We start from the raw sequence: 12,053 nt of genomic DNA, 5'->3' as shown, positions 1-12,053 counted from the left end.
GTTAAGAACCTGTTTTCGTTCAAATGAGCTTCACACAAAATTAAAGACATTTTAAAATATAAATTAATTGAAGAAAGTTGACAAGAGTTAGATATTTGTACAAAAGTTGAAGAAAATAGGAAAATAAGAGAATATTTCATTCTTTTGTTGATTTACATTTTGATATTAATAATTTGTACAAAAGTAAAACATAATCAATTTTTTTAAAAGAATTACTAAAGTAGAGAGTCAGTGGACGTACCTAAATATCTCAATTAGATTGACACATCCTTAATATCATCATCACGTCTCGATAAAGGATACATCAATGAAATACGCGCAATCCAAATTAAGAGTTCAAACAGATATCAAACAGGGGCTAGAGGAAATCCTTCCAACGGAGAGTTTTACATAATGCAATAAAAGTAAATTCAATATCAAGTATGAAATTTGTTTAGTTGGCAAAAGATTTTATTAAAAGAACAACCAAAATTTTAAAAAGAAAAGATGTGGCTTCCATCGAATAATTTGATGACTCTTTCGTCTCATGTTTTCAATTTCTTAATTTGGTAGAAATATTCGACTTATTGATAACACACTTCCCAATTTTTCACATTAACTAAAAAGAAATGCAATAGTAAAATTCATGAATGAGTTCAACAATCTAAATTCTTACATACCCAACTTACAAAGCAAAAGACTTCTGAAAACCTTTAAATAAAAGGCTAAATTATTTTTTAAAAAATGTTCTAGAAATTTATATTGAAAAGGGTGGTTTGGGCAGCAGATACAAACTTCTCCTTCTTGTGCAAATGGCTAGGGAGATTCCATGCTGATCGAAGCCGATCTCCTCTAGAAAAAAATTATTACTGTTAAATATAATCAGTCTTTCATTGAAGAGTTGTCTACATATGGAAAATATAGTCCTTTGAAAGCACCTTGAAGAAATATTATCAAAGCTAAGGTGTCGACTAGTGTAATGCCCAAATCAAATGGACGGTAAATAATGGTGAAAATCTCTCCTTATGGAAAGGAAATTGGTGTGAGATTAGTCCCTTAGATACAGACATAAAACCAAGACTATTTGCCTTATCTACCATCCGAAATGGCTCTGTAAAAGACATGTGAAATTCTAGCATTTTGCATTGGGATTTCAAACCAAGAAGACCTCCTCGAAATTATGAACGTTAGCAGTGGAATGAAATCAAGCAAAATTTTATATCCCCAAATGCAGTAAAGGCATTGACTATCCTGTTTTGAATTTGAACATTGATGGTAAATTATTTGTTGCTTTTGTTAAGAAAGTCTTTTTCAGCTTGAACCAAAGAGATGATATTAATATTGATGATAACATCTTTACTCAACTTTAGAAAACCAAAATCCCAAAAAATTCGTTTCTTCATATGGTCTCTCTTACACTTTTGTATTAACACTACTGACATTCTTCAGAGAAAAGTTCCAATTCTCAATCTGAGTCCAAATTGGTGTTCTTTATGTAAAAAAGACTCAAAGGAGATTGATCATATTTTCATATATTGTCATACTGCTAAAATTCTTTGGAACAAGCTTGAAGGTCTTCTTGAATGGAAAAACCAACAGCAGAATGTTGTATCCTTGTGCTCAATAAAATAACGCAACAAATTAAAAGGGGTATCATCACTTTTAATACCATTGCATCAGTGCTTTGTCCCCGCTGTAATTATATTAATTCTTCATATATTAATAAAAGTGGGGATGATGAGGGTGCTAAGGGATTCACCTAGCTAGTGGAGATATTCAAATGCACATGTTGACCTAACGTATGTTTTTTTTTTAAAAAAAAAAGTTTATGAACTTTATTTTTATCAAAAAGATTTTAAATTTGTTCTTACCCAACTTGATCTAGCTACAAAAACTACAACCTAATAATAATGGGAGTTCTTGATCAATGTATATACATACATTGGTTCAATGTGATGGATCAGAGGCCTCAACAATCTTATGTTAGTCAAAACTATAATGAAAAGCCTCATTTACATTTTTCTTCCTTCTTTTCTAGCTTCTCAATCTCTCTATTTAACTATATTTTTTTAGTGAAGCCTATATGAGAGTTGATCATGAAAGTCTTCCGTTCACAATGGAGCAATACTTTGTGCATTCTACAAAAATCTATAGTATTATATAGTCGTACGAAAATTTTCCAATTTACTATATCTTTATCTATTAAAAAAGAGTAGGCCATAATTGTGAGGGACCTTAATACAATAATCTAGTATGTTATCTAAAAGAAATGTGAAAGCTTGAATAAAATGAAATAAATATAGTTTCTAGATTCCCCACTGCCTTCAATATTATTATTTTTAGGATCAAATGGCATCAAGAACACAAGCGTTTGACTTGATCTGAGAAATTACCCTTTCTTCTTTCCCATCTTAAATCCCCAGAATTAAATTTCTCACATCACATCAGAAACTAAGCTTAAGGTTGTAACTCAAGATATGACGTCGAGGGGATTTCTGAGTCCAAGAAGATCCAATCCCAGAAAGACGCCACCCGACCATCTATCAGGCACCATATCTGCCCCTGAATCAACCATTCACTTAGCAACTCCCACTTCCCATCAGCACCTGACTAAAGCAGCAACTCAACCTATAAGTCTTCAAACAAGAAAAAAAAAAGCTGGAATTGCCACTCCTAAGGATGGTTCGAGTCATCATAAGTTTTCTGATTCTCCAAATCATTCTCCCAGCCCTGTCAAAACTGCTGATCATCTTCTTCAAAATCAATTGCATCACCTCTCTATTCACGAAGGTGAGCTTACGTTTACTACCCTTTTCCTCAAATATTAGCTTTTTTTTTGTTTTTTTTTTTTTAAACTAACTGAATTTAATCTATTAGAAACACATTTTTTAAATTTTAGATCTCATTCTTCAAAAACTAGTTATGCCCCAGTTCGACAACGATTTTGTTCTTATATTTCTTTGTTTTTGATATTTATGTTTGTTTCCTGTATAGCTTTTTTTATTATGGTTTTTGTAACGCTGGGACTAAGGTTGAGTATTTAAAATCACATCTAAATGAGAGATTGTAAGGATGTAAAATTAAAGTAGCTTTACAAAAATAGATATAGCTACCATCTATACAAATAAAGTGATAAATATTTATATTTTTTTTGAATCAATCATAGGGAATCAAAGTGGGTTTGACTTTTAGTAATCCTATGTTTGGGTTAGTTCTTGTAATTTTCCTGCAGCAGTATTTTGTTTAAAAAAAATCATATTTCATATGAAAACATTGAATTTTGCACCAATATTATTGAAAATGTTGTGTAGTTAATGATGTTGTTGCGAACAACGTCCATCAATCAAGATCGATACACAAATCCGTGAGTTCAGATACAATTATTGAACAACATAATTCTGAGAGCAATTCTCCAACAATGTTACTTAAAATTTATGAGTTGATTGCATCTCATCGTCAAGGAAACACATCCATTAAATCTTACTTCAGAAACCTCAAGGCATTATGGAATGAAGCTGCAGCTTCTTCAATCAACCTTAATTCCCCTCAATCTTCATCCAATAATGCAATTGAGGAGCGGAGTGAGTTCATGGAAAGAGAAAAACTAATGCAATTTCTTTTGGGACTAAACGATTCTTATTCCTTACTTTGCTCCCAAATCCTTGCTGTGAGGCCATCTCCAACGGTGGACCAAGCTTATTCTCTTATAGTTGGAGAACAAAAAACTAGAAAATCTAAAATGACCAAGAAAAACACAATGTAGCAATGAAAATAAACATCTTGCCTTGTTCGTCAACAATGGTGATGATAAAGCTTCATTTTTTCTTCTTTTTGGTTGAATTGCATTTTATGTGTTTCATCATTCCTCCTCCTTTGTTGTCTGAGAGCTTTTTCTCTAGCTCCTCCCAAATATCAATACTTGTACTTTTTGTATACTTGAATACATCACTTTTGAGTTTTGTGTATATGATGAAATGTGTTAGTGATGTATCAACTTAGTTTAAATTATCTGATGCCTCTCTCTAGCTCCTCCCAAATAAACAATTTACCAATTGCACTTTATTTATTAACTTAATTAGTGTTTTATTGAGGAGAAGAATATATATATATATATATATATATATATATTATATTTTGTCCAAACTGTATAAGAATATTAAATACAAACAAACTTCATCAAGAATTGAATAGGAATCCTTTATTACGTTATATGATATGGTAATGGGCTCACACTTTCTCGATCTTTTTAAGTCAATGGGCTCACTAATCTTAGAGAAAATAATCCAAGAGACCAACATATTTAAAATAATTGTAAATATAATTATAAATACAGTAAAGTCTATGAATGATAAGGTTCTATCGTCACATAGTGAAGATGTTCGGTGCGCTATCTATTCAATACATCCTTTTTTAAAAAATAATAGAGTTCTATCGTTAGTAGACTCTTAGTGGTCTATCGCTGATAGATTAATATTTACAATATCATCTATTAGTAATAAATTTCTATAATTGAGATTCCAACTTATTTTATTATAATCATGAATTTTAATTACTATATTTGGTAAGAATATTTAAATTTCATTTGTCTCATCACATTATAATTGTCTGGTTTTTTCTTAGTGTTGGTCCACATTCTCATTATTAGAAAATCTTTAAAATCTTTAAATTTTACAGATTTGTTAAACGAAATTAAAAAAATTTAGAGAATAAATTTGATTAATTTAAAATTTATATAAATATAAAATATTATAAAATTTCTAAATATATAAGCAAATAAAATTTGAAACAACTAATTTTTCTAAAATTGATATTCCTATGTGAGAAAAATTTTAAATAATTTTTTGTTTGAAGTTGAATTAATTAAACATTTATACGTTTGTTTTAATATCTAAATTAAATAAATTGAAGGTTAAAAAATAAGTTAAGGGTTTTTATTTTATTTTTTGAACCTAAATAACATTCTATTCTACAAGTAGAACAACATTAGAATTTGAAGAAATTGCTTTCAAAAGAAATTAAAAACTAAAATAGTGGATCAGAGATGTTTGTTTGTAACAAGATAATAGAGAAAAATGGATGGATGAAGTAGAGGTTTGAACTCGCAACTTACCAGTTTTTTTCTTTTTTTTGAAGAAGAAGATGCAACATATGTAAACTGGTACACCAAAGTATCTTATGTAAGTGAACATTCTTCTAGTACTTTCATCATCCCACTCCATTAATTAATAGGATCGGAGAAGACAATGAGCACAAAAAAAAAAAAAAAAGTGCTTCAGAGAATACCAATAAAAGTTTTACAAAGTCATTGAGATTATTAAAGCATCTGTGGACTGTGGATAATGCACTATAATCAGAAGACTTATAATGGCTAGCCCAACAACCTCTAAGGAAGCAAACGTTTTCCCAGATGTTTGTGGCGCTGGAATGTTTGTCATTGGACGTTCTACTGTTTTCCTCCAACGAAATTGACCATGAAATAGCCACAGATATTTTGTGGAGAGGTTAAAAGAGCAAAGGTCTTTACAGAGGACTTCCATGTCACTATTTCTATTAGTCCAGCCCACATGTATAGCCAGCCGATCACAAATAGCCATCTGCAGTGGAAGAACAAATGCCCAATATCTTCACCTTGAACGGGTGAGACAAGGATTTGGGAGCCTTTTTTGCAAAATGTCCATGGTGTCATCGTCCTTCCAAATGGGTTTGTCCTAGCTGGCCTCTGTTTCCATTTGGTGTAGGGAAGCATAATGAACCTACAAATTACCCTTTGTCTCCCTACCACTCAACACCATCACATTTTGGGAACTATGTTAAATTTGCGTATATATATTTTTACAAGGTATTTAAAATATGTACTCAAAATGCAAAAACCAATAAATTCGGGGCACGTGCGCCCCTGTGTAAATCGGCTGGGGAGCTCAAATTTTGCTATATTATTATTTGCAATATTTTTCATGTAAAATATGATAAAAATGTGATGGTACAACTTAAAAATTCAAAGATGAACTTTCAAAAATAGCAAATTATTAAAACTACTCACAAAATACATCCACTAGTTCATTTAAGTTTTGTTTTGTTATATTTTGTAAATAGTTTTTTTTTCATTGATAAGGATTGCGTTTTTTAAAAATATCTATTCTCTCTCTTGGTTATATTTGCAAATCTAGAAACAGTGTGTCTAAATATTTTAATGTGCATGTTCTTTTTGTTAACCTTTAAATTTTTTAAAGAAAACGAAAAACTCAAAAAAGTGTGTGAAAAGAAAACTGAAAAAGGTTAGATATTAAAATGGAGAGAAACCCGAAGAGAAGAGTTCAAACAATATAAAAACGATGAGAAAGTCAAAGACATAAAGAAATGATAATAAAAAGAAATTAGTGCATGTTTTTTGTAGCAAGAAAACCCACATGGAGTCCACACATCTTCCCTTGCCTAATAACATAACATAACAAAACCTAACACGTTTTAGCCCATAATTCTTCTTCATGGTCGCTGTTTTAGACTCATCCACTATCAGAATTTCCCTTCAACTACAACTATATATAACCATCTTCATCTCTTCAATAATCCCAAACCATTCTTCTCTCTTACATTCCTTCATATCCTTTTCCCTCTAACATTACCTATTATTCAATTCTCATTCCCAAGAAGAAGAAAAATGATGTGTTTTGTAAAGCTATTCTTTGTTGTGGTCTTGTTTACATCTCTTTTGTCATCTCATGCAGCTCAAGAGCATGAGAAAATGGAAGATGTAGTTACACTAACGTCGCTTAGAGGGAGGAGGGGCTTCTTCTCTTACAAGTTTAGGCCCTTTCAAGCAGCAATGACATGTGATAGAAATATAAAGGTGTGTCGAGCCGAAGGCAGCCCCGGCCGCAATTGTTGCCAGAAGAAGTGTGTGGATTTGAAAAGAGATAGATATAATTGTGGGAGATGTGGCAAGAAATGTAAGTACTCGGAGGTATGCTGTAAAGGGAAGTGTGTGAATACAATGTTTAATAGAAAGCATTGTGGAGGTTGCAACAATAAGTGCAATAGAGGAAGTTTGTGTGTCTATGGCATGTGTGGTTATGCCTAAATGATCATAGGGGAACCCAAAATATGATCTATATTGTGTGATTGAATTCTTGCGTTTATTATTCTTTATTGGTTTGTTTTATCATTGAAGATATATACATGATGATTAAGATTCTTGGAACTTTGGGATTTCATTCTATCTTTTTTAGTTGAACAATATTGATAGTATTTGAATTTATGACGTTTTGATATAATATCTTAATTCATCAGATTGACGACTTCAATGTTTACACATGTATAAAAAGTTTTATAATTACAATATAATTACATTAAATGTAACATCTCAACTAAGTAATTGACATATCATCTTTCATTCGATTCCCTTCAAAATCATTATCCCATCAAGTGTAACTCAATGATAATTTGTATAATATATTTCATTTAAAGTTGTGCCAAAAAAAGGTTTTTTTCCTAATGTATCATTATAGTAAATTTTATTATTTATTAAACCTTTTAACTTTGAAAAGTGTGTGCTTTTCCAGTAAATAAAAAGTAATATTTATTTACGAGTATTTAAAAAAAAAAAACAGACAAAATTAAATTAGGATATGCATGGAAATGATTTCATTGATATTACACTACATCCTATAAAATCAATTCAGTCCCTTTCACCTAATTTATACATCAATCCATCTCCATAATTTTCAAAGTTCTTTTCAGTTGGTTGACTTTAGATTACATTAACTAAGTTCATTTTTCACCATTCATTTTGCTTAAAAAATATCGTTAAACAATCAATTCTTATGAGCCAAAGTTACTATATCTATTTATAAAATATTATAAATGATATTGTAAATGTTGTCATGTGTGTTCTAATTTTTCAAATACCAATTGTCATTCATTATTCATTCATATAGCTTTACTAAATAACCCTTCACAATATTTTTATCAATTTCAATGTTCAAGGGATCAAATGAAACTTTTCATGACCCTCTTTCTTAATATCATCCTATACTTCCTGATTTTTATTCCATATATTTGAAGTGAAGATAATAAGGGTACTAAAACATGTATAGTGAAAATGTTTGGATGTATTACTAATTCGAGTAGTATCTAATTTCATAATCAATAATAAAAATTTCACGAGTATTTTATATAATTAAATCAACCATTTAATTAATTGAAGGTATATTGGCCTGGCTATAATTATTAATGAAAAGAATTAAAAGAAAGTACATCAAATACCATGCAATTGTTCCCTTCTTATGGAAAATTCATTACAATTTTATATATATATTTAAACCTAATTTATTTTGAAAAAGTGGATACAAAGTTCAACTATTCATAATGGTCAATGTCGTCGTCAATCAAGCTCGTAATTTAGTCATCATATTCAAATTAAAGTGAAAAGTAGGTGTCAAAGTTTCAGCTTTGACAAAATCAAAATCTCTATTTTAGCCAAGAAGTAAAGAAGTTGGTTTCGTAACTAATTGATTCAAGTCTTAATTATTTTTGTACCAAATAGCAGCCTAATCTTACCAGAAAAATACCCATGAATATGATTATATTAAATAATGGCCATAATCCATGTTTGTAACTTTTCGAATTCTTAGTCCAAAAGAAAGAAAACAAAACTTCATAAATTTCAATTCGAAAGCAATATACCATGTAAGAAGTTGCACAACATGAAGCTTAATAGTTGTAACTAATTTTCTTTTGGAACAGCTAACAACTAGAAATGATCAGTAGACAGACCAAAACATGAGTAAGTAATATTTAGCTATTTTGATACATTTCCCTAACACTCTCGTCAAAAATCTCCCATACAATATTTTGTAACTTCTTTCTAAAATAAAAAAAAAAAAAAAGAGTACTCCTAATCTTAAAATTCCAGATCAAAATGTAAAATTTAGATTATAAATCAAGAGTAATTATATTGGTATAATCTTGCATTGTTAGATTCTATCAAGGATTAATAGATTTATATCAGTTATAGACGTAGCTACTTGGGATATTATCTTGATATAGATTCAGAAAACTAAATTTAAATAATTTTATATGGTATCATATCAGAAGATTGGAGTTGATTGGCTATATATTTGTAAAGTGTCGTTTGAATTCTAGACGGGATCTCTAATTATTACTCAACCCCAAGTCGAGAAGTGGGATTAATTAAGAGCAACAAAGAGAATTTAGAACAGATGGGAAATGCATGGTAATATTAAAAAAGGTGTGTGAAAATAATTAAAACTCAAATATTAGATATATTTAAAATTACAAGGTCAAAAAAACGCAGAGAGATAGCAAATATGGAAGAAAATAAAAAAAGGGAAAAGGTTGATGGAAGAAAATTCAAATAATATAAAATAAAGGTGAAGGTCAAAGAAAGAATATAAATTAATAAATAAAGATATGTGATAGTGGTAGTGCAGCGTCTACGCCAAATGGTCACTTTACTTTTCAAATCCTAATAAACAAATAGAAAGACCAAACACGTTTTGATCCAATTCTTAATGGTTGTTGTTTTAGACTCTCATCCACCTTCTCTACAGCTCTTAAGAATGTTTGTTGTTTTAATCTTCTCTGCAGCTCTTGCAAGAAGAAGTGTTTGAGTTTGTCTACTCTTGCAAGAAGGAGTGAAATTTGAAGAAATGCATACAGTTAATATTAATTTAGGAGACAATCTTCCAACCAAATAAAGATATCAACAAATCAAAACCATTCTTTTTAAAACTTATCTACACGAATATGCTGCTTAATTAAGCACATTCTCTTCTGCTAATCCTCGATATCATCTCATTCTCTTCTAAATGCAAACAGACAACTTTGAATCATAAACATTTCACCAAACAAGCAATTCGATTCCATGCAAAACACAATGAGAACAACCAAAAAATCTTCCCTTGGCATATAAAAAAGAGTATGATTCTTGCCTTTTATCCCACTCCCTGATAAAAGAGAGGACATGTGATTAAAGGGAAGGTATGTGACAATTACTGCAAGACATTGATATTTCTTCTTCATTTTTATCTGATCTCACACATATATACACATAGTCACAATCATAGTATAGTAAGTTATTTCAAACTTACTTTAAAAATCAATAATAATAACCAACATTTATATTGTTATTATAAGATTTAGAGAATTTGTCAAAATTAAATAGCAAATTTGACAAAATATTTACAACACATGGTAAAATTTTCAGATTCTATCAATAATTAACATCGGTAGAAAATTATATGCTTTTATCATTAACATTGATAGACAGTGACAGAAGTCTATCAGTTTCTATCATTGATAAAATCTAAAAAAAATTCTGTAGCTTGTAAATATAAGAGAACTTGTATAGGATAACATTATTTTGAGAATATGATATAGCAATTATGACAAAATTCTCACGTCTGTCTTAAATTTGTTGTTATTCAAGAACTATCATTCAATAACTTATTTCTCTTCCTCTTTTTAATGTCTTCTTCATTATTTATTTATTCTTCCACTTTTGAAGGCCATAATTAGTTGTTTGTTCTTATATTAGAAAAATTATTTATTCTTTCTGTCTTAATCTTAATTTTAGAATATCAATAGTACAATAATTGGAATATGAAATATAATAGTTGTTGATCGAAGTAATTTAATTTCATTTGTGATTTTTTTTTACTTTCTTTAATGTGTATTTTGAGTTGAATCTGATTCTAAATTATTTTGTTTTATTTTTTTACATTAATTTTGTTTTGGTTTTACTTTGTCTTAGTTTTGTATATTTGTGATATACTTATATTATATGTATTAGTTGGTTAATATATTTATTACATGATTTTTCATTTTTTTAAATTTTATGCAGTTCATTAGAGTATTATTAAGTATATGAATGAGGTAACTCAGTGTATCATTATCAAGTATATCAACAATATATTGTTAAAGCATATCAATAAAGTGAATCAATATCAAGTATATAATCAAGTTTACAAGTGCATATCAATAGTATATCAAGTGTATAAGTAGGACTTCAAGCATATCAAGTGCATTTAATCAATCAATTGTATAAGTGAAGAATACTAAATGTTCTGTAGTGCATCAGGTGTATCAATCACATATATTAGTAATGTTTCAGATGTCTATCAAAAGGTATCGAGTGTATAAAAAAGTATCAGGTACATCAAATGTATCAATGATCAAATGTATCAGGTGTATCAAGAAGCATCAGGTATCAGACATGTATAAGGTACATTAAACGTATATTACTAATGAGGGCATTTGTGACATTTTACCTTTTAATGTGTGGGTTAAGCTTCATTTTTTCCATTTTCGCAAATAATAAAGTGTGTGTGCTCTGAACTTACTTATTATGACTTATTTTGTCATTTTTAGACACGTAAAATAAATTTCCTGGGATTAAAATTCCAAACCCATATGTTTTTTTTTTATTGAATGTCATATATATGTTTTAGAAAAATTTTCCCTTTAACATCTTATCAATAATCATTGATGATCGTTTGCAACAAATGTTAGCCCACTTCACGATCAACCATTATGATTGACCGTGAACGATCGAGATCGTCTTAACCGTCGACTTCGGATCATCTTGATCGTCAACTTCTAATCATCTCGATCGTTGATTATCAAACATCTTGATCACTAGTGGCCTACAACTTTTTTTTTTGAAATAAAAACTAGTGACATAGTAAAGTCTATGCCACAAATTTATTCAAGAGCGGAGTTACATAGAATGTTACATTGGCTTGAGTAAAGTCATGTGATACATTAATCTAACAATGCTTTGAAATATAAAGAGATGGTTGTTGGATTATAGTCTTTAAACCTCTTATCCCTACTAGACCACAACCCTATAAGGTTACTAATATCCTCCGAAACGTTTGCCACTTCTCTTTGTGCATTCTTGAAAATTTTGTCGTTTCTTTCTTTCCAAAGCGACCGTAGCAGAGCCACCCTAGTGGTCTACAAATTTGAACATTATGATGGTCGATGACCAACCAATCATCTTAAAATTGATGACCGTTAACCGTCTTCACTGTTGATCAACAACCAACTTCACC

At 29.8% G+C, this 12,053-nt stretch overlaps 2 protein-coding genes across 2 annotated transcripts; both read left to right on the top strand.

Moving 5' to 3' along the window:
* Positions 1–2,316: 2,316 nt before the first annotated feature.
* Positions 2,317–3,985, top strand: LOC105435030. The gene is made up of 2 exons (XM_011654254.2): positions 2,317–2,769; positions 3,291–3,985. Exons 1-2 carry the CDS (start codon positions 2,457–2,459, stop codon positions 3,740–3,742), a joined length of 765 nt encoding a protein of 254 aa, XP_011652556.2. The 5' UTR covers positions 2,317–2,456; the 3' UTR covers positions 3,743–3,985.
* Positions 3,986–6,541: 2,556 nt separating this feature from the next.
* Positions 6,542–7,262, top strand: LOC105435029 (stigma-specific STIG1-like protein 1). Its single transcript, XM_011654249.2, has one exon. It carries the CDS (start codon positions 6,638–6,640, stop codon positions 7,055–7,057), a length of 420 nt encoding a protein of 139 aa, XP_011652551.1. The 5' UTR covers positions 6,542–6,637; the 3' UTR covers positions 7,058–7,262.
* Positions 7,263–12,053: the final 4,791 nt, after the last annotated feature.

This window comes from Cucumis sativus, chromosome 1 (genome assembly GCF_000004075.3).
Source record: "Cucumis sativus cultivar 9930 chromosome 1, Cucumber_9930_V3, whole genome shotgun sequence".
Lineage (NCBI taxonomy): Eukaryota > Viridiplantae > Streptophyta > Magnoliopsida > Cucurbitales > Cucurbitaceae > Cucumis > Cucumis sativus.
Note: the sequence above shows the minus strand (reverse complement) of the source record. Positions and strands in the feature narration are given on the sequence as shown.

Bases quoted from the DNA above. Each gene is read 5' to 3' on its own strand.
- LOC105435030 (XM_011654254.2), top strand. From the start codon at position 2,457: ATGACGTCGAGGGGATTTCTGAGTCCAAGAAGATCCAATCCCAGAAAG. The intron at 2,770-3,290 runs GTGAGCTTACGT...AATGTTGTGTAG, and splicing joins TCACCTCTCTATTCACGAAG to TTAATGATGTTGTTGCGAAC.
- LOC105435029 (XM_011654249.2), top strand. From the start codon at position 6,638: ATGATGTGTTTTGTAAAGCTATTCTTTGTTGTGGTCTTGTTTACATCT.